This window comes from Ambystoma mexicanum, chromosome 5p, assembly GCF_040938575.1.
Source record: "Ambystoma mexicanum isolate Mex_15411 chromosome 5p, UKY_AmexF1_1, whole genome shotgun sequence".
In the NCBI taxonomy this organism is placed as follows: Eukaryota; Metazoa; Chordata; class Amphibia; order Caudata; family Ambystomatidae; genus Ambystoma; species Ambystoma mexicanum.
Window position 1 is genome coordinate 661,143,577 of NC_090930.1, and position 23,413 is coordinate 661,166,989.

The window sequence follows — 23,413 nt, forward strand, 5'->3', positions numbered from 1 at the left end:
TGCACCCAGTCCAGCAATGGCCAGGGTTAAGTGCAGAGTGGGTGCCATTCTCATGGAAACATATTCCAAGTGCAGTGATGCAGGCGGATTGCGGAGGCCCGCAAGCAAGTGCAGGACTGGTGGGGAAGCCTGGGACCTGTGAGGCTCTGGAGGTACACCAGGCAACCAGTCAGCTGACTGAACAGTTTGTGGATGAGAACGAGGAGGGAAGCAGGAGAGAAGAGAAAGGAGAGAGAAAGAGGAGTAGAAGCGGAATGTCTTGAGGAGTTTCTGGAACTTAAGGAGGTCCAGCTCAAGGCGGAGAGAGGCAGGTAGGCTGTTCCAGTAGAAGGCACCTGCAGAGGATAAGGATCTACCCTCAAATCTATGTTTGGAAAAGCGGCTCACCTGCAGTGAGTTGGAAGAGGCTGGGTGGAGAGCTCTGGAAGGAGAGTACTGGGAAGAGAGCGTTGAAGATAGTGGGGAGCCCGGAAAGCCTTGTGGGCTATGCAGAGGGACTTGAAATTGGTCCTTGCAGCCACAGGGAGACAGTGGAGGGATTTCAGTACCAGAGAGACGGGGTCCCTGGGCTTGAGGCCAAGGATAAGTCTTGCGGTTCTGTTCTGGATAAGTTGAAGCAGTCGAAGAGTAGAGGTGGGAAGATTGAGAAAGAGACTGTTACAGTAGTCCAATCTGGAGAGAACCAGGGCTCTGGAGACAGTGAGCCTCTGGGGGAAGGTGAGAAAAGGTAGAATACTTCTGAGGAGCTGCAGTTGGTAGTGGAACTTTTTGAACCTGTCCGAGATGTGAGAAGAGAAGGAGAGTGTAGAGTCGAAATATGACCCCCAGTTTCTTTGCCTCAAGAGTGGTTGGTCAGAGTGAAAAGGGGGGGAAAGGGATCAGGGGTCCCTAAGAGGACCATCTCGGTCTTACTGTCATGAAGGCAGAGATCATTTGCAGCACACCAGGACTGATTTGCAGACACACAGTCCGGTATGCGTGAGGAGGAGGAAGAGGCAGAGAGAAGCCTGAAAGAGAGCTTTGTGTCATCCGCATAACACTGAAAGTTGGAGGTGGAGGATGAGATCATGTGGGCCAGGGGGGCTTTGTAGACATTGAAAATCCAGGGGGATAGATTTGATCCCTGGGGTACACCACAAGTAGCGAGAGTGATAGCGTCGAGAAAGGAACAAAGTTCTACCTGGGAAGGATGGTCAGAGAGAAAGGATGCTAGCCACGCCAAGGCTTGATCAGTGATGCCCAGGGTCTCACAGAGATAGCTAGAACAAAGTACTCTCAGAAAACATAGGCCAATGGGTTCAATAATTATATGGGGCAGAAAGACTTGAAAATAAATGTGAGGAAATCAAAAGGTCATGTATGTGGGTAATAGCAAACCCAGGGGAAACACAATATCCAAAGAAGTGTTGGGATGGAAATGAGTATATCCCACCCCCCCTAGGGGCTTTCAGGTGAGTCTAACCCCATAAAAGGTGATGTAGTGTACAAGGGGGAGGAAACCGCACAATAAAATACAATGTAGAAGTAATGTAGTGCCAATCATAGGTGCGCAGCACTAGAAAGCTCATAGAACGAAACTTCATTTTGTGTAAGGCCCAAATAGCATAGGCTTGTATAAACGCGCTGCAGACACCAAACTCCATGAACCCAGCCCATTAAGAATCTGCACAGTCAGTTCTGACAGAAGTTCACTTCTCCCTTGTTCCTCCACTGTTACAAACATTTAGTATCCTTCAAAGGAATGCGCCTGCAAGAGCATGAGACAACCCCAGGCGCCGGCGTCGCAGCATGTCCATCCATCTCCACTAAACTGCCAAGGAACCACCAACCCCCACCCAATGAACCTAAAGCTGGGCCCACACCAATGACGTGACCCCTACACATCTGCATTCCCTGATAAGTGAGCGACCCTCCTGTTGCAACACATATCATGTGCCCATAAAAGATCTAAGCATGCGCAACTGTATTTCATCCAGCATAAAATACAGCTTTTGTAACACAAGGTACAGGGAGGGATACATTAAAGATCAAACCCAGGATGGAGACCTTGAGTGCGGGAAGTGCGGTATCAATGAAGCCCTGAATGTGTGGGTCAGCATGGCTGTATTTCATCGTCCCTTCCCCCTGGCACCATTTTCCTCGCCGCCCAGGTGCATGCCACAGTGATGGAATAGAGAGATTAGCGTGCTAGTTTAAATGTCACTTTGTATTATACGAGTAGCCTGACCTTCACCCAAGACTGAGATGAGCCCAGCTGACCCATGTGGAGACTGATCGACGGCAACAGAACTAACCAATTGTAGCCTGGCATCCCCTATGGAGCAGGCCCATCTATAGGGTGCTACCAATCGGTAGTCCCATTTCTTACTGTATACAGTGATGCCACATGGGTTTTTAAGCTTCTGCTTATCCTTGGATTATTCAAAGCGCTGTCGAGCAGCAGATTCCTTTGCTGATATGTGTATTTTGTACTATTAAACCTTTGTTCCCCTTGCAATGCTGTCTCCTGGCCTATTTCCCTAGAGGGGTGTCTTTACTCTGGAGTGCGCGTTAAAAGGGACTTGCCTTCAGAAGGTAAGAAACTAGAATGGGTCACTACTTTTCATTATTTAGGTGTGACAATCTCTTGCGACCTGCCATGGTCCCCACACATCAAGACAAATATAATGAAGTCTTTGCAAATCAATGGCTCAATTCTGAGGTATGGCTCAATACTTGGCGGGCTGCCATTAGAGCATATTGCTGGTATTTACTCAGCAAAATCTGCACAATTGTTGACTTATGGTGCAGCTGTGTGGGGTTACCACTTGACGAAGCCAGCCCAGGTCAGTGAAAATCATTTCTAGAGGAAGCATTTGGGCATGCCTCAAGGTTTCCTGCTGTAACTGCTATATGAAAACTTAGACCTGGTCCACATAGAAGACCTTATACTATTACAACCATTAACCTACTGGCTACGCTTATGGGGAAACTCTCACTTGTCACTAACTAGAACCTTTGTGAGAGATGTAATGACCTCGAACGTCAGTGGCACCTTTCCCGGGCTAAATCACATTAAGTCATCTCTTTGCAAGCTTGGATGCATGTGCTTTTTGAGTGAGGAACCATCGTTTGGCAATGTTGGAGAAACGGAACTTCTAGACAGTTTTATTTCTTATCAAGCAAATGCCAGGAGGAGAACTGAATCGCAAAAACAAAGAGTACATTATTATCATAAGAATATTACTGCCACAGCTGGCAAGACAGGCTAGGCACAGTGGTTTAAAAACCCAAGGAAAAGGGAAATGATTCTCTGTTTCAGGAACAAATCTGCTCTTTACAAATTAACAGCACCCTTTCCACAGAATAATAGCACCACTGGGCAGAAATGTGCATGTTTTTGGGCAAACGCGCACAACTTGCAACACTTTTTCTTTTTCTGCCCTATCTTTGCGGTTCCGAGGAAGAGAGCCTTCCTCCCAATATTGAGGGCGTGAGGAGTGCAACCAGCCCTTAGGCTTCTTTTATCAGTCCCAGACTTGTTCATAGCACAGTGTGTTTACTCTTACATTGAAAGTGCTTTCTTGTTGCATAGCCAATTCCTGTGAACCGAATTTTCCTTGTGCTCCTTTTTTATGCATTCATATCGTACGCTGTTTTTATTCCATTTTATTTATTTTATCTAGGTACTGTTGTGGTTGTATTGTGTTTTATATTGTATATTCATTGATGGAAATGACTATTTTCCGAATAAAGAAAGATTAAAGTAAAGTTTCTATGTTTTCTGAGCATCCTCCCTAATAGCTGTAGAATGATTGTCCTTTGGAGCTATAGTAATTATATTTACGTTCTTAATATTGCAGGTCCACATGTCAATTATATTTCCATTTGTCTTGGTATTTACTATTTCCCCTCTCAATTTTTTACTTCGCTTTTGATCTTTTGTTACAGTCTGTAACTCTGTCCTCTGTCCTCCTTTGATGACCTTCAGCACTACCATCCACCTGTAGCTCATTAGATAAGGAGTCTTTTTAATTTTACTTTCGTTTTTTGTGTGCATCCTCTGCTCTCTTTCTTATTAGGTTTAGATACCTTATTATTATGTTGTTTGTTATTTCTTCTACTTTTACCATGAATTGTAGTTCTTCCTTCTTGAAATGGTACTTCCCTTTAATTAGCCTCTTCATTAGAGCTCTCCTCTGGTGCATGTCTATTTCATTTTCATTTTATTTTATGCATTTGTAAAGCGCTGTATGCCCGGAGGTAAACCACCACACTCTCAAGGATGTCAGAATATAACAGAGGTAGCTGTGCTTCCATTCTGATAGAAATAGGAGACGCCAATTCGATCATACTGTTTCTTTGAACATGTAGAATTTTAGAATACCTTCACTGGAGTCTGCCAAATCAGGATAATGATTTGTTTTCAGCAAAACCTGATTACAAATAGCATGTTATGTTTCTAAGGTTTGCTCCTTGTTGTTGTATATCATTTGCAATATTATCATACAGATATATGAGCGATTTTAATGCTAAATGCATGGTTTGCAATGTCGAGGGTGCAGCCATCTTCTGCCTCTCCTTCCCAGACCTCCCTTCCTAGTTAGAGAAATTGAGGTTGGGCTACTCTACAGGCAAATATGTCTCCTTGTGTCTGACCTGATTCCTGCAACCTAAGTGATAAATCGTGCATTTTCATTTATGTACAAACCTGTTAAGCTTTTCATCCTCTTTATAGTTAATATCGATTAGAAAAATATCTGAGGAATTAGAATTAACAGAGTCTAATCTAGTGTAACCCAATTTCGCTTCATTCGGCACAGCAAGCTTTACTCCCTCCCTACTGAGGCAACTGCTCTCAGCTGGTGCTTCGCTAGCTTGAACGCTTCCTTGATCTTCTCGCTGACACACATGCTTTCATGATCTTTTTTTTATAAAGCTCGAATCCACTTTCAACACGGAATTAAAGGTACAGCAAGCTACAGTTTGTTCTTACTGCAGCAAGTGGGCTTTTCAAACGGACACCTTTGACTTTTCTTCATAGCGACATCCGCCGCGGCACTATTTGAGCGCACGTATCTGCTGTGGCCCTGCAGACACTCTTTCTATTGGCTCTAGTTGCAGTCCTGTAGCTGCTCTTTCAAGGTAGCACTAGAAGCACCCAGAGGACGAGGCACATTGCCCCAGGCATCTGCATCAGACACACTCTTTTATTGGCAAATTGCAGTGTCTCTGGAAGCACAACATTGAGTCTATGGTCAGTTATGTGCAGCCCCAGGACATCCGCCACCCCCTCTCCCTAATACTTCTGCTATTATTTAGCTTACAGCTGACACTCACCTCTCCTTTAAGCAACTGCTCTGCTTGGCTCCTTGTCATGTTCTTTGAATACCATCTGAAATAAAGGAAATATACATGTGGCAAATGGCGCAGAAAATAAGCAATCAATACAAATAACATGGCAACAAAAAAGGTTAATTCACACCGTGTTTAACAGATTATTTGTTTCTCTCCAGCTGTCGATCACTCAATAGGTGAATAAATCAGTCTTTCATTGGAGTACTCAGTGAACTGCTAAGGGAATCATTGTGGGATTTGTGTTGTTAAAATGGATAACAACACTATTTTCTTCGTGCAAACACTACGTTTCTGCCTGCTGTGGCCGCTGTGCCCAACAGGTCTGATCATGCCATGGCGCAGCGGCCACGGTAGGCACTTCCCAGGCTGCCGGACATGTAATCTCCCGGTGGCACCGGGAAGTCAGGCGCTGGTAAAATGTTACGAGTCCAGCGGCAACCTGCTGGTTGGGTCGGCAGGGTTACCGCCAGACTCGTAATGAGGCCCAATGTTTAGTTTTAACACGGTGGCTAGTGAGATTACACCATTATGCAACCACAAGCCTGTGATATCATTCCATTGTTAGCTTGGTGGACAGTGACTCATTCATGAAAGCGCCTGGTGGATATTAAGCTGTCTGGTCTGGGTGTTCCCATAACCGCCATGTTGGGTCCCACACAGGCAACCTCCTCTTTGATCCTCCTCAGAAGCCTTGTCAGATCCTCCAGGAAACAGGAACACTCCCTGGCAGATCCTCTGGGAGCTCAGGTTTTGAGGAACATGAGTATGGTGACATTAACATACCAATGTGCTGATTTTAAATGTACTCTTTGCAATGTAAACTGCAGAGAATATGTGTAGCATGTGCTCAATGGAAGAGTGCATGTCATTCTCAGCAGGACAATATGAATAGACTGCAGCCTGAGAATTAAATACGACAAGGCACCCATATCAATATGGCATTGGATCAGTTTAGAGCTAGTAATTCTTTTTGCTATTGTATCCAAATGGTGTGTATCAAGATGAGGCTGCATTTGGAAAAACAGATGCCAAAAATAACTGCAACTACTTACCACCTCATTTATATGCAGAACGATGTGGACGTCAAAGGCATCATCCACAACCGTATCGGCAATCGCACTGTTCGGACGAACACACGGCAAGAAGCATGTTTCATCCAAACAGAGAGCCACCATTACTTAATTCAGAAGACATATCGCTATAATTTATTCTTTGAAACACCTTTCCGCATACTCCACGCATGTCAAACCATGTTACCTATGTTTGACACGCGTATTTAAACAAGTGAAAGATCTGTTTTTGTTTGAACTAAACTAGCCAATATACCACTGAGGAACCGCCGTATTTAAGGCGGAGAACCACGTGTCGGGATTAGGCTGGACAAAATGAACCGCAACCAATCAATTGAAGTTAATTCATAATGGGATTAAGCTGGACAAAATTAACTATAACCAATCAATTCAAGGTTATTTCACAATGAAAACGAAATGTAACTAATTGAATGACTTTTAATTCAATGAAACAAACACCGGTCCATTCATAATGAAAATTATATGCAAATAATTGAATGATTCTTAATTCAATGAAGGAAATGCTGCAAACAATTGGATTAAATTGAGGCCAAGAAAAATCACACTAAATCCCTTTGAAGTGAATTCTTTATTTATTTTACAATAATTAGTTGTTTTTGATAGTTATTGGGGAAGCACAAGTTACATTAAGGTCTAGTTTTGTTCTCTCTATTTCAAGTATGTCCCTCTACAGCCTGAGGGTATTAGACCTTTCGTTTGCTGCTTTCTATCTCTATAAAAAAATTGCCTAATACGGAGCAGCGCCGGAATCAGCCAAAGACTGTTTTCTTTTCCTAGGACGTCAAAATACACTTGAAAAGTCTTTATTTTAGAATGAATACGCACAGGTTGATCATCAATAGAAAAGAGGGTGGATGATCAGAAGTAGACTTCCAACAGGGCCCAAGGCTAACAAACAACAGTTCTGTTACTGTAAAAACAGGGACAATTATATGGCACCCATGTCTGAATAGAAAGAAAAATAAACTTCAAGTAGTTATTGTCACGGGTAGGATGGTCGCTTAGTTGGAAAAGTATCTGTAAATCATCATCACTAGGGCTGCACAGTTCCTGGCGAAATGTCAGCAAGTGGACAGTAGTAAGCGTAATATTCTTAGTCTGGTGGACGTTTTAAACATTTTGGAACAGCTTCTGGAGCATGGCATACTGTTGTGACCAGAGGCGTTGCTAGGGGAGGGGGCTAAGGGGGCTATAGCCCCGGGTCTTTTGGTTGTAGCCCCGGATAGAATCTCAGGAGCTAACACCAAAAGGCTAGCTAGCACCCAGTCCCGACAGTTCTGACATTAGCGTTGCCCCGGGTCTTTTCCAGATCTAGCAACACCCCTGGTTGTGACGTGGACCCTATCTTGTTGTGTGTGTGTGAATGAGCTTATAGAATTAATGGAATGTACAACCTGCACAGACCTGAGGGTTTCAGAGATGTTGGTTGTGGACTGCAGAATGGGAGCCCTGACCAGAAAGATGTACCGACCTGTTTCTCCTGTCTTATCTTTCCAACTCTAACCTTCAACATTAATGAAGCTTTCCCTTTTTACCTACTTGGGTCCAGAGCCTTACCTGAGTGTTTGCTACTTTTTACAGAGTGGAGTTCTCTGTTGGCAGAGTGAGAGTGTGTGAAGAAGTGGCAGTCCTATGAGTTGGGGTTGGTAGACCCAGATGGAGTTTTATTTTAGAGAGTTGCAGACGTAAGATGTTGGCTTTGTCTTTTCAACTGTAACCTGCAACATTTAAGAAGCTTTCCATTTTTACCTACTTGGGTCCAGAGTATTACCAGAGTTTTTCCTGCCTTCCTCTGGCTCCAAGATACATCACATGCTATGGTGGCATGTTTTATTTAGGAGCTACCTATTTCAGAAGTATGCTCTATGATTATGGTTGCTGGGAATATCCTGAAATATTTTCCAACTAATTATTTAAAAAAGGGTGTTATATTATGAGTCATGTTTTGGGGAAATAGTTTCAAAGACCCTGGGGATATGAGCAAGACCTATCCACTGGCCAGATGCAGAGGGTCAATCAGATAATGGAATATTATTTCCATTGTTTTGTTAATGTGATTAAAACAAATTGGGCTGCACCAATTCTACAGAAGGGAATTGCCATAGCATTTCGGTGCTGGACTGCCCATGTGGGTGGGACAAAGACCGATATGCAAATGGAAATTTCCCATCTGTGAAAAGTACAGTGAGGTAAAGTGTGGCTGCGGACTCTGAAGTGGGTACCTTCCCATAGAACAGGTCAATGGGGCGTGTTCATTCTCGCAGAGGGGCGTCTATGGACTATTTTTTAATTTTTTATGGTACTTAGGTTTGTTTAGTCACCCTACATTTCCTAGGGTCATCCAGACGTGGACCCCTTGCTCACTGTTCTCAGAGAGGGACAGCTCCACCACACTGATGAGGCTCAACAAGGCTGAAACACATGTATGGGGTTGCTGTTGGTACTCATGTTCAGAAGGGAACTGCCATAACATTTCGGTGATGGACTGCCCATGTAGGTGGGACAAAGACTGATATGCAAATGGCTATTTCCCATCTGTGAAAGGTACAGTGAGTTAAAGTGTGGCTGCAGACTCTCGAGTGGGTACCTTCCCATAGAACAGGTCAATGGGTTGTGTTCGTTCTCGCAGAGGGGAGCCTTGGGACTATGTTTTTATTAATCCTACAGCTTAATTTGCAGGTTACACTTAGTTACCACTCTTCTTAATTATCTTAGGTATTCGCCTTCTTCATTAGGCATCTACAGGGATTTCTGGCTATGGTTTCATCAGAACAGATGGTTCTCACTTCAAAGATGTTTTGACATGAGCTGCTGGTAGCATGGTGGAAGATTATATTTATGCATCAAAGGAGGTTATGAAAAGATTTGTGAAGGCTTCTAGAAATCCTTCCCTTACATACTCAGTGGGAGAGAAGATGTGGTTATCATCTGGGTTTATGCCTTCTTGTTTTTTAAAGTGAAGTTATCTCTTCCATGTTATGGACCTTTTGATTTTGAACATGTTAAACATCCTGTGGATTCTTGTCTGAGTTTGCCATGGAGATGGAAGATTCTTCCGGTATTTCATATTTCTCAGGCTATACGTGTTGGTTAGGCAGTACCTTCTGCCACCTGGAAAACGTTCATCATTCCCAAATTCCTTCACCATGATCTTCTGTTAATGTGAGGCCATTATGTTTCATGAGACTACTGTGACCCGGTATCCAGTCATTCCATCGAATGACAATCCATCTAACACCAAACTATCAAATTTTTTCCATCGAAATACCATTCCATAGAATGGCCATTTTGTTGAATAAAATTCGATGGATCCATCGAAATGTAATGTTATGATTAGGGGATGCGATTATGGTTAGGGTTGTGTTAGGGTTAGGGTTGGGCTAGGGTCAGATTAAGGGTTACATAGGGTTAGGGTTGGGGCTAGGGTTAGCTTAAGGGTTACATTAGGTTTAGGGTTGGGGCTGTGGTTAGCTTAAGGGTTACATTAGGGTTAGGGTTGGGGCTAGAGTTAGATTAAGGGCTGAATTAGGGTTAGGGTTGGGGGTTAGGGTTTGGGCTAGGGTTAGATTAAGGGTTACATTAGGGTTAGGGTTGGGGCTAGGGTTAGGGTTTGAGCTAGGGTTATATTACAGCACTGGACAGCGCCATGTAATGTTTTAAAGCTACAAAAAAAGCATAGAAATGCTACTTTTTACATGTAAAAGTGCATTTCCATTGACACCAGTCCATGTATATTGTGGATGGACTGGTTTCGATGGAATTGCACTTTTACACGTAAAATATAGGTTGTCGATGCTTTGGCATGCGATGGTTTGTATTTGATGGTTTTGCATGTCGATCATTTTTTTCGATGTAATCACTATAAACCATGTGACCCTCTCCCTGTTGAGAGAATCTTTTTTCTTTGTATTTACATTTTTATTAATTTTACAAGCATAAAACAAAAAAAATCTTATTAACATCAGTTCCATAAACACAAAAACAATGCGAACAAGGTATAACAAATACATCACAGTAGATTTAAAGTCAAAAGGCAAACTGTAGCGATCAAGAAGAACTTTTCAAGCAAAAAGATCTAGGAACCTACTCCAAACATCTTCATATACATTCATCTTTTTGCTTCTGTAGAGAATAATTATCTCCTTCCTGGCCACCTGTCTAAGATCTGAAACCCATTCTGCAAATTTAGGTTTTTCCACATCTTTCCATTTTCTGAGAATATATTTTTTGGCAGAATTAGATGCCCTCTAAAACAAACATCTTTGAGGATATGTGAAATCAGACCCCAATTCATCCTCGCCCAGAATCAAACTTACATATTCAAATTCTACATCAAGCATGAGAACCTCATTCCTTTTCAATGACACCTTCCTCCAGAAAGGTCTCAGTTCATAGCATTCCCAAATCATATGTTCAAATGTTCCTTTAGAATGTCTGCATCTCCAACACGCTTCTGAATCAAGAAGACCCCTTACATGAAGCCTTTCAGGTGTCCCAAAGACCCTATTCAATATCTTAATCTGACAACTTCTTTCACCCAGATTTAGAGATGTCAACGCCACATTATTATAAATGTTTAGCCATCTATTTTCGGTCATCTCAGAATCTAGTATACCTGACCATTTCTTCAAAAGTTCTGAATTTGGTTTCTTGTATTGATTCAACTGTTTGTCCACTCTTGAAGCCATGTTGCCTTCTGCTTTGAAGTCCTGCAGCCAGGTTTGCTACCCAATGTCAGCAGTAGGAGTTTTGTTCATTAAAGCCTTCTTTAATTTTCTATATTCCCCCTGAGTGCAATCCTGGAGGTCTTTACTTGTATGCAATTTTTTGAAATTAAGCCACTTTTGTCCATCCATTAGGTTCTCTAGTCTATGAATGCCCCCTAATAGCCATTCTGGCCAGAGAAGTACTTTCCTGTTCACCTTAATGTCAGGATTAAGCCAAATTGAGGTGATGGAATTCCCCACTATGCCCTGTTGAGAGAATCTTCATCAGAGAATCATTGCCAGAAGAACTAACAGTGAGAAATCGCTTAGAAAACTGTTATGGCTTCTGGTAGCACTTGCTCCTGCCCCAATCATTTTCTGCACTTCAAGTCTTTTTTTAACTTTTATTTTCACAGTGAAGTGAAATGCACCATGCCCCACATTTGTCATTGCAGCTTTATACATTCATCTGCTACTACAATATAATCATGTTGACAATTAATATATGTGAAATGGGTAATAGATCTAAATGAGAGGGCCTGTACTTTGTCACTCTGTTTCAAAAGGGAAAATGCCAGTTTGAAGTTTGGAGTTAATTGATGGGCCAGAAATGTTATTTTAGGTAAGGAATAACCCTCAGCCTAGGTTCAGCCACTAGCTTCCTGAGCGACAGCTGGTACAGACACTCTGCCTGGAATAATGCAAATGCTGCCCATTGAGTGAGGCTGGCAACGCCTCGCCCCAAACATTCCTAGAAAGCAGCGTGAAAGTGCAGCTTTGAAAGTTGCACATGACGCTTCTCTCAGTGGAGGGAACAGTATCAGGTCATGGTACCAGGTCATGTGAGTAAAGCAGTATGGAAGAACCCTAGGAGAGGATCGTATGGGAGTACATCAGATTGTGAGTGGTGCTTGTGTACTAGAGGGCGGAGGGACCTCTGAACGGGCCTATGAGATTCAGGGCTCGCCCTCCAGCACCTTAAAACGAGATAGTTGCACCTTGAGGAGGATGGGGTGCAGGATTCTCTTACTCCAACACCAATCAATAAGGACAAGTCAATGGTTTGGCAAAGGGAAGACAGTTTAATGACAAGTACAAAAAACGGGGAATAAAATTGAAATCATCAGAGCTGCGATCGCCTGTCTCGCTTCAACTTCCAAATTCTTCATTCAGACAGCAATTCTTATAGGCAAAATTCGTCATCATTGACGTGTAACACTCAAAGTTTGTCATGCAATTCTATTGGTCAGGAAAGGTAACTTAAGTATAGGTACTATATTTGTATATGGTAACAGAGCGTGAGGATTGGATAACTCTTATCGGGTGGGCGTCTACGCCCATCCCTCTACATCACTCGTGATAGACGTCACTACAAGTACAACGTCTTATTGGTTCTACTAGCCATAGGACCCTAGATTATTTGGTCCATTGTGATTGGGTGGGTTACACCCCTAGGCATAAATCTCCACTTTAATTAGCAGCATTGCAGAATGGACACCCAGATGCGGTGTGCCCCAAGATTCACCCTGCCTCCCTTCCATCAATCAGTACTTTAGGGCTATGTGTCAATTAGTTGGCTGAGGATGGCCTCGAAACTGTAGCTTCTTATCAGGAAAAGTTATGGCATCCTCGGGTTCTGGGTGACATCAGACAGTGGTACCTCTTCGCGCTCAGCTGGTCACGTGTCTGTTCACCGTGAATCTGCTTCCTTTTTTATCTTTTCGTGTATTTGATTCTTCCTTAGCCTTGCCACCTTCCTGGGGCCCCTTTATCTCGACCTTCACTGGCTGGCTGATATGCTCTTAAGTTTCGTTTCTTCCAAGTTTCCGCTCTCATCCCTTCCTTTAGTTGGCCTCGAATTCCCAGGCATGAGCTGCCTTGTGCTCAGTTTCGATTCTGCTCTTTCCTTCTGGCTTTAGCTGTAATATGAATCTCGGCCCGGTTGGCCCCTTGTACCCTGGGCTTAATTCTGCTTTTACAAATGGAGTTGCACTTGTATAATGTGCTTCATTGAGGTAGATATATAATTGGCGCTTGTCACTCTATTCTTCTACTCAGCATTTCAAGCAGTACCATTTCCTTAGCTTCTTGCGTTCCAAGCCTATTTACAGGCGTTAGTTAGTTTATCTCACTTCATGGTTACGTTTCTTTATATATCAACATCGTTTCTTCTTACAAGTCCATTACATCATTACTCTTCACATTTCGTCCTTATGTGTCATCTTTCGATTGTCGTTTATGTTCATCTGTACGTCTGTCCAGGCCATTGGGTCATCACCACTCGCCTTCCATTAAGGCTCTTTGGGTCTCTTCGGGGACAGTTTGCAAGTAGTCTTCATTTCGTGGTAACTGCTGGTATGGATGTTTCAGTGGGTATCGTGCGGCCCATGTTTGTCTGCTTATTGGTGCTTCAATAGGTATACAAGTCCTTCTGATAAGCACTGGACAGAGCACTACTGTGGCTCTCTGTTGGTTTATTTGCTCCTTAGATGTCACATATCTTGGCGGGTATGCTTCTGGCATCTCGAAATGGGTGGCTGGAGTGCAGGCCATATTTGGGACCTCCTCTACACACCCCCCTCTGTCGGTTTATCAACCACTTCTTCTTCTTCCTTTAGATTACTCTTACGTGGTTCTTCTATGTCCAATTCTTCGTCTTCTGGGTTTGTACATGACGTGTGTTTCTTTGGAGTCAATATTTTTATCACTCCTTTCCGGCTTCCTGCTGTTTTTACATGTTCGTCTTTGTTCCAGGTCATAAGCTAACACTGACCATTTGGGCTAGAATAGATCCATTTTACTTCATAAAGTCTACATCGTCTGGGATACACAAATTTTGTTCCTTCTGGCGCAAATTCGCTGGCCTTCACAAATTCTCTTATTTCTTCATCAGTCAGGTTTCTCGGCTTCCATCCTAGTTTGACATCGATCATGATCTTCATCCCTATGGCTTTCTTCGCAGTTTCCTGGCATTGTGTGATGATTATCTTGATAATACAAAATCCTAGTAGTATCATTAATAGCAGAGCTCCCAGAAACTTGGATATGTCCGCCATCCATTGTGGGACCCATGAGAATAGAGTTCCGAACCAGCTGTCATCATCAACTTCGTCAGTTTCATCGATCATCTGGTTCTGTAGGTTTGTCAGCATACTTATGGCTTCTGTTAAAGTTCCATTCTCTTCGTCATGTAAAGGTATAAATGTGCAACACGATTCTCCAATTTTTGTGCAAACACCTCCATCCATCGCTGTGATCATGTCAAGTACATATCTGTTCTGGAGGGTCATTAGTCGGATGCTCTTAGTTCTTCCTTAATAGCATTGAATCCTTTTATGATAGTGTTAATGGTTTGCAATAACTCCCATCTGGTTATCTGCAACCATTTCGTATTTTCTCCAACCTGGAATCTTGGCATGAGGATTGTTGCGAACACTGATGAGGTGAGACTAAACAGCCTGTGTTTGTATGGGATTGCATGAAATGCTTCTTCTGATTTGGTAGAAAAGTAATTCTCTCTCTTTCTTCAGGATACCTGTTCCACAGATCTCCTTTTCCTCAGATGAGCATCTGCTTTCGGAAAGCTGTTTATATTTAAGTCACTCTTCGGGATCACTAGTGCAGGAACGTAGACGTTCACTATTGTGCATATGCCTCCCCAGTCTCTTGGCAGTCTGATATATGCTCTGGATCCACACGGCCCAATAATGATCCATAATTACTGTGGTTCTGTGCGTCATTCCTGGAGCTTTAAAGATTCGTCCGCAGTTTTGATTCTCTCCCATCTTCCGCGTGTCATTGTTCTTGAAGCACAATTTCGGGCTTTCCAGTGGCACTATTTGCAAGGGTCCTCCTCTGTCTTTGATCCATGTCAGTAATCTTGTGAGTTTCAGCCATAAAGGTTTGCACAACTTCTGCAAGTTCTCTATTGCTTCCTTATATGCTCCATAGACCATCCATGCTCGGCAGATCACCACTCCTTCTTCCCATCTGTTTGGGGAAAGCACTGTTCCCCAAATCTGAATTTGGCCTCTGTTCTTCCAATGTTTCACTTCTTCTGTAGTTTTTACTTGGACATTCAGCTTTGGGTTCACTTCCCATCTGATTACTGTTCCTTTAACTCCAGGCTTCTCGTACCTGATCACATGATTCCTTGTATGGGCTCTGTTTCTCGTCTTAATGTCCTGTATATAATAATCTTCATCTGGGTAATTTGTCTTGGTTGCCCATATCAATGAGGTATCCCCTTCCCTGAACTCTCCTCTGGTGTTACACATTGCTACGTGTGACATGCAGTGTGCTGTTCGAACATCAATTTCTACAGCCACAAAGATCATGGATTTTCCCATACTGTATGGTAGAAATTCACAGACGAAGCATTCTCCTTCTGATTTACTTCTTCCAACCTCTTTCATGTGTTGGTACCAAATGTTGTTTCCTAGATGTGCTGTGCTGTCCAGGTAATCATTTAGTTCATTGATATCTTCATGTGGGCTTCTCTTGATTCTTAGTGTCTTTCTGTAGTTAGCTATAACTACATCTCTAAATGCGCCTGTGTGACTTTTCCTTGCTGGAGGACTCTCAGGTATTCCGGTTGGTGAAGCGGTTTTCATTATCTGTATCGATGTGGTAGGAGGAGGTTTTGCGATTCTCTTCCTCTCCTCTTGTATTTTTTCGTAGAGTGCCTTTAACCACCACCTGTCTGCCATCAGCCCAACATAAGGCTGCATCGTGGGCCTGGTGCTTGTTCCTTGTGTTGGAACTGGTGTGCTTGTCACTACAGTCTCTGCGGTTCTATTCTTCAGTTCCTTATGTAGTTTCTTCGCTCTAGCTATGAACGGGAATACATGATCTATCAACATTTGTGTCCTTGCAGTAAATTCATCCGTAGCTGCTTCTGTCTCTTTAAGGGCTCTTGTTACGTCTTCTTTAGTTGGAGTTTCTCTTGATTCTTCTCGGTTTCTCTCATTGTTTTCTGAGGCTGATTGTTCGGCAGGCAGTCTTGTGCTCTCTGCTGCCTTTGCTTGAGGTTCCGTAACCATTGACACTTGCCCTATTTCGTGTGCATTTAGTGTGTGGGTGTGTAGTGGTGTGTGCTATCTTTTCATTCATTCGTAGCTGACCCTGTCTCCAGCTTTTCTCTTCATTTGTTACCTCAAGTGTGTATGAATCACTACTAATTACATTCAATTTTAGTTTGCTAACTTTATCATCAGATTTTCTTGGAACTGGAATAACTATATAGGGTCTGGGTACTTTCGTGGGACTCATGCATACATTATCTAGTGGGTGCACTGCAATTGGACCGCTTCGTGCACCAATAAAGAATGCAGTTCTGATTGTTAATGACAAAAAGACGATGATAATCACCATGCATATACATATGATTGTGCGGTAACACAGGTGGCAGCATTTCCTTCCAGGGAAGCGGGGGCGCCCCTCTGCTGGTGGGATGACCAGGTTACTGTTCTGGGCCCCCATTTTGATTATAGGAAAATGTCAATGTTCTATTCGTTTCATTCACTTCATTGTTGGTTCTCGAAAGTTAGTGTCTTAAAGTGTCTGGTGCTTCGTAAGTGTCCCCCCGCTTGTTGGTGATGATTGTCTCTGGTTATGGGATACAGTTCCCTTGCTAGACTATGGAAAAAGGTTAGACTAACACCTTTGGTGAGGCACGTTCACTGCGCATATTCAAAGTAGGTCAGTTCCCAGTCTACCCCCCAAATTTGCTTCAGTCCTGAGGACATGCTGCAACCTGCTCTATGTGAAAAACTAGAAAACATGGGAAATCAAAATCAAAATAAAAAAATCAAAAATCAAAAGTAACAGGCGAAGTTCCTGTCTCTGTTGCCAGGATCTGTCCCTCGGCGGAACGATGAAGAGCTGCCTTGGCTTCCTTGATCTGTCCCTCGGCGGAAGGTTTCACTAGAATTTCCTCAGATACTCTCTTTGGAAGTTGGACAGTTCCACTTGGAGCATAATACCATGGAGGAGCGTTCCCATATGCGCAACATTAGCTGGCTCTCTGAGGAAGGTAATGACATCAACCTCGGCAGGTCTCCCCACCATTTCTGGAAAGTCAGTGACTAGGCGAAACAGGACGTTGTGTGCCAATCGGCTGTCCTCGGGTGACAGGGACATTTGTCCTGCTTTCTGGGTTCTGGATCACAGTCCCTTCCCTTGACGTGAACAGTCCCTGCTCTTTCCTGCAGCGTGGATTGCGACTAAGTAACTAAGTTTGTTCCACAGCTGGCTTAAATGTTCAGAGTTTGATGGATCTCGAATAAAAGTGAGTGTGTACGTGGTTCTTCCGACAATAGCTGGGCACTCCTCTATGATGCGAAAGAAAAGCATTTTGATGAGTTCATCTATAATCGCCTGTGGTGGAAGCATTTGTTTCCTTATCGCTGTATTCAGGCAATACAATGAAGGCTTCCGCGATGACGGTAAGTAGTTGCCAGATTACTTTCTTGTTGGCAGGATCTTGAATAAAGTCTGTGATACTGGTGACTCTCCCTACAAGTGATGGATATGTCTCTAGTACTAATTGGAAACAGGACAATACATCCTTTGGGATATTTCTGCTAGGTGACACCATAGATGTTACAACGCGACGTCCTGTTCTTTGATGAATCGGGATGTTTCGTTCAGCTCTTTAGGCAAAAGTCTTTTAATCACAATCTATTCGAGTCTTGTTTTCTTCGACGCTTCAGTGTGGTTGCTTTGTAAGTTTGAGTCATCAAACGTGTTGTGGCTTTAAATGCGCAATTGTCTTCTTCACCCTATAACTGAGATGCATAGAGTGTCGTTGTGTCCTTATCCCCTTTTTGCTTAGAGGAACTGTCCAGTTTAAGCCACAACTTGCAGGCGGGTTCTTTGTCTTGGCTTTTCTGCTAATGCGTCCTTCTTCCCCGTTGTCCGTTGTTTCTTTGCGGTGGGGTGCGGCTAGAGGGCCTTCTCCGACATAGGGCTTAATGCCATTGTGAAAGATCCATGCTCTTCTGCCTTGCAGTTTGACAGCTGAATGAGTGCAGTCCTCTACGATAAAAGGGCCGTTGAATCTTGGCTCGTCCCACCTTTTCCTCGTGTGGTTTTTCACCAACACAGCCTCTCCAGGGAAGATGAGAGGTACACGTAGACCTTGAACTGTGTCTGCCTCAGTGCCTCCTGCTGTGTCTTGTGCTGTGCTGCACCTTTTTCGTCGTCGCTGTAGTTGGTCTGAAATAACAGTAAGGCTGGATGTCATACAGTTCAAGTATTGTGACAATTCGGTTCCCAAGACCTCTTTGATTGGCTGGGCATCCCATCTAGCTCTATCTCGTGGGGTGAGAGGGGTATTCATTCTCCTTCCTGTGACTATCTCGTGCGGCGTAAGATGATGGTCGGAGCCTGGTTGGTTCCGAAGAGCAAACAATGCCAGTGGAAGACAGTGCAACCATCCCCTCTTTAAAGTAAGTTTCAACGTGGCTATCCTTTCCTTTAACAAGCCATTGAGCCTCTCACAAAGACCATTACCTTCCAGATGATACGCCGACAAGAACATGTGCTTTATACCAAGCAGTAAGCTGATCTGTTCAAAGACTGAGTTAACAAAATGAGCCCCATTGTCTGACCTCATCACCTTGCACACCCCCCATCTAGGGAACACTTCCCTCACCAGGAATTTTGCTGCACAGGTTGAGTCTGGTTGTGTACAGGGACCTTCTTCTATCCATCTAGAGAATGGACACACCACTACAATTAAGTACCTGTAGCCGTTACATACTTGGATCATGTCGACGTAGTCGATATGTAAGTGCTGAAAAGGCCCATTTGGCCGGGGGAGGACTCCTCTTACTACTTTTAATGTGTGCCCATCGGTGAATTGCTGGCAGATTATGCAGTTCACCATAAAGAATACAACATGCTCTGCTAAATTCGGTATGAACCAGTCTTACGCGAGCGTTGCAGCTAGATTCTCTTTCGACATATGTAATGGGTAATGTAATTGCTCCAATGCTATTTTCAGTAGGGCTACAGGCATGACTGGTTTACCAGTGCTGTCTTGCCGCCACAATCTGTCAGAGGGGTTTAAAGAACACCCTCAACGTTTCCATAGGTTCTTTTCGTCCTGATGGGCCTCCCCTTGAAGCGCCATCAGTTGTGTCTGCCCCATGTTACTATAGGCTTCGGGTGTGGTTCGTGCCACCATCATTCGTTCATGGGTGCACGCCACTTCTACTTCCATGATCGTCTCACTTTTGGAGGCCATGCGCTTGGCTTCCGTGTCTGCTGCGTGATTTCCGCGCAACACAAAATCTGTCCCGTGAGTATGGGCGGCGCATTTCACGACCACTATGCCCACTGGGAGCTGTAGTGCCTTAATCAGCCAGTCCAATAAGGCTGCGTGCTGCACTGGCATGCCGTCCGTTCGGAGGTAGCCCCTCCTTTTCCATCGTGCTAGGCCTGTGTGCTCTGTAGACGTCACATAGGCAGAGTCACTGTACACCGTTACTTCCTGGTCTGCGTGATTCTCAATGGCGATTATCAATGCCAATAACTCTGCAGCCTGTGCTGAGAAATTAGATGGTATTCGTGCACTGACGAGTACTCGAAATTCTCCATTTGCTATGTGTTTCATCACGGCAACGTCTGAATATCTTTGTCCGTCTTCTTGGTCGATTCTTGAAGAACCGTCAATGAAAACGATCTCTCCTCCTGCTAGGGTGTTTTCTTTTCCATTGGGATTTCATCATAGAATTCCTCATAGTTTGCACAGTCATGCATCGGTTCTCCTTCAGTGACTGGCTTGGCTATGAATGTAGCTAGGTTTACTGTTTTACATCAAACTATTTTGATCGATGGGTTAGATATAATCACTTCATAGGCAGAAGCTCTTTGAGCTGTCAGCGTACCCTTCGGTTTCTCTAAAATGGCAAATAATGAGTGCTCGACATATAACGTCATAGATCATCCCATTACAATGGTTGTCGCTTTCTCTATGGCGAACGCTGCGGCAGCTAAGCTTTGTTCGCATGGGAATTGGCCTCTCATTACTGGGTCCAGATTCCCACTGTAATATGCCAGGGGCTTGTACCCTAACAAGGTTTTTTGAGCGAGCACTGCCGTCATAACGCTGCCATTCGTGTGCGAGAACAGGTAGAATTCTTCTGCATAATTAGGAATCCCGAGGACTGGAGCCGTACAAATCACTCTATTGAGTTCTGTAAACCCTTTTTCCATTGTCTCAGTTCAATCAATCTTTTCCTTTGTTGCCTGGGCCTTCTTTAGGGCCTGGATCAAGGGCTTGGTATACGAGCTGTAATCGAAGACCCATGCTCTAACATAATTGCACAGACCTAAAAAGCTCTGCATTTGCTTTACTGTGAGTGGCTTTGCCGTGTTCATGATAGCTTCAGCCCTTTCTGGGGTTACCTTTTTCCCCTCATGCAAAATCAACTGGCCTATGCACAGCACCTCCCGTTGACAATATTGCAGATTTTCCTTGTCAACCTTATAACCCTTCTCAGCCAGTATAGTCAGTAGCTGAACTGAATAGTGCCTGTATTGTTCTTCTGTCGTGCTGCAGATCAGAATGTCATCCACATACTGCAAGACAACGCTTTCTAATGCAATATTGCTCAGGTCCATCTGGAGGACTCTGTTAAAGATGGACGAGGACTCACAGTACCCCTGTGGCAACCTTGTGCTTTTCAGACGCATTTGTCTGAATGTGAACGACGTCAGATCTTGTGAATCACGGTGCAACGGGATTGAGAAAAAAGCATTTTTCAAGTCAATCACTGTGAAATATTTTGCCTCGATCGGTATATTACATAAAATCGTGGAAGGATTTGGGACTAGAGGGAACTCAGCTTCAACAATATTGTTTAACGCTCTTAAATGTTAAATGTTAAATGTTAAAGGTATTTGTACCGCGCACCGTCACCAACGGAATTGGTCCCCGGGCGCTCTGGTAGATCTGTAAACGATAAGGTGGGATGGGTTAGTAAGGTGAAGAGGGAGTAGGATAGTGAGAGGAGTGGTGTTCTGTTGGCAGCTTCAACTCGGTATACACCGGGTGCTGAGCTTTGGTGTGGGTACTGGGTCGGTGTCAGTCCGCGTGTGCTGTTGCTCCGGTTTATGTGGTGTTGCAGTGTTGTGAAGTGTGTGCGGCTTGTGGTGCGAGAGATGGTTGTGTGAGTTTTTGAGTGAGATAAGTATGCAGAGTTTGAGGTTATATTGGTTAGTGGGTTACCTGATCTTTAGCATGCTAACTTTTACAGTTTTGTCTAAGTGTGGCACTTGTTGGCCTTCACAATCATATCTAGATGCGGCGCAGGCCAATGTTCAGAATTCTATCTAGGTGTGGGCATGCTAACATTCACAGCCTTATCTAGATGCGGCGCAGGCCGGTGTTCACAGTACTAAGTGTGGCACATGCTAACATTCAAGGTTCATCTAGGCGCGGGCATGCTATCCTTCAGGCAAAATCCTATCTAGATGCGAGGCAGGCTAATGTTCACAATTCTATCTAAGTGTGGACATGCTAATATTTATTTACAATTCTATCTAAGTGTGGACATGTCAACATTCACAATTCCATCTAGATGCGACGCAGGCTAATGTTCACAATTCTATCTAAGTGCGGACATGCTAACATTCACAATTCTATCCAGGCGCGACGCAGGCTAATGTTCACAATTCTATCTAAGTGTGGACATGCTAATATTTACAATTCTATCTAAGTGTGGACATGTTAATATGCACAATTCCATCTAAGTGTGCACATGCTAATATTTACAAATTCCATCTAAGTGCAGACATGCCAACATTCACAATTCCATCCAGACGCGACACAGGCCAATGTTCACAACTCCATCTAAGTGTGGATATGCTAATATTTACAACTCTATCTAAGTGTGGACATGCTAATATTCACAACTCTATCTAAGTGTGGACATGCTAATATTTACAATTCTATCTAAGTGTGGACATGCTAATATTTACAACTCTAAGTGTGGACATGCTAATATTCTCAACTCTAACTAAGTGTGGACATGCTAATATTTATTTACAATTCTATCTAAGTGTGGACATGCCAACATTCACAATTCCATCTGGATGCGACGCAGGCTAATGTTCACAGTTCTATCTAAGTGTGGGCGTGCTAATATTATGGCACTTTATGTTATTGGGAGGTAAGATAGAGTGGCAGGGGTTTTCTGGAGTAGAGTGATTGCTCTACTCCCCACCCATGCCACACTCACAGTTTTTGTTGGTGTCTGTTAGCTGCTGGCTTTCTTGGCATCCCCTGCAAACACCTGCAGACACATCTTGGAGCCGCCAATGTGGGAGCCGCCCTTTGCCTCGGGCCCTTAGCCGCAGGGGCTGCTGGGCAGAGGGTTGCCCAGGTCAAGTCCAGTATAAGGAGGGGTTAGCCAATGGGAGTCGGGGTGTGGGCGCGGGAGGCAGGACTCGAGGGAAAAGTTGGGAAAGGAGCCTCGCGGACATAACGGGCCGCATTGGGGTGAAATTATGGGCAAATTGGAACGCATGGGCAGTCGGGGGTGCAGCGCTGACCTGATGGCCATGATGGAAATGGCTCAGGAAGCGCGACGGCAGAGGGAGTAGGCCCTCGAGCCAAAACATATGGAAATAGCCAATGGGAGTCAGGGGGTGGGCGCAGGAGGCGGGACTCGAGGGGAAAGTTGAGAAAGGAGCCTCGCGGACATCACGGGCCGCACTAGGGTGAAATTATGGGCAAATTGGAACGCATGGGCAGCCGGGGGCGCAGTGCTTACCTGATGGCCATGGTGGAAATGGCTCAGGAAGCGCGACGGCAGAGGTAGTAGGCCCTCGAGCCAAAACACATGGAAATAGCCAATGGGAGTCAGGGGTTGGGCGCGGGAGGCGGGACTCGAGGGGAAAGTTGGGAAAGGAGCCTCGCGGACATCACGGGCCGCACTAGGGTGACATTATGGGCAAATTGGAACGCATGGGCAGCCGGGGGCGCAGCGCTCACCTGATGGCCATGGTGGAAATGGCTCAGGAAGCACGACGGCAGAGGGAGTAGGCCCTTGAGCCAAAACATATGGAAATAGCCAATGGGAGTCAGGGGGGTGGGCGCAGGAGGCGGGACTCGAGGGGAAAGTTGGGATCTTGAATTAAACACCAAGACCCTCCTTTTGATTTCTTGACAGGATAAATCACTGTGTTACGGGGTGACTAAGACGTCACGAGGATGCCTGTTCCATTATGGCGGAAATAGTCTTTGCGATCCCTTCATCCACCTCTCTG

At 44.3% G+C, this 23,413-nt stretch overlaps 1 protein-coding gene across 5 annotated transcripts in view; it reads right to left on the reverse strand.

Moving 5' to 3' along the window:
- The window catches only part of BTK (Bruton tyrosine kinase), an 805,015-nt gene that overhangs the window by 250,360 nt on the left and 531,242 nt on the right, over positions 1-23,413 (reverse strand). For all 5 annotated transcript variants that reach the window (XM_069613032.1, XM_069613031.1, XM_069613033.1 and 2 more), the window contains one exon: positions 5,320-5,374. In XM_069613032.1, coding sequence (XP_069469133.1) covers positions 5,320-5,374 — 55 coding nt within the window. The remainder of the gene's footprint in view (positions 1-5,319; positions 5,375-23,413) is intronic.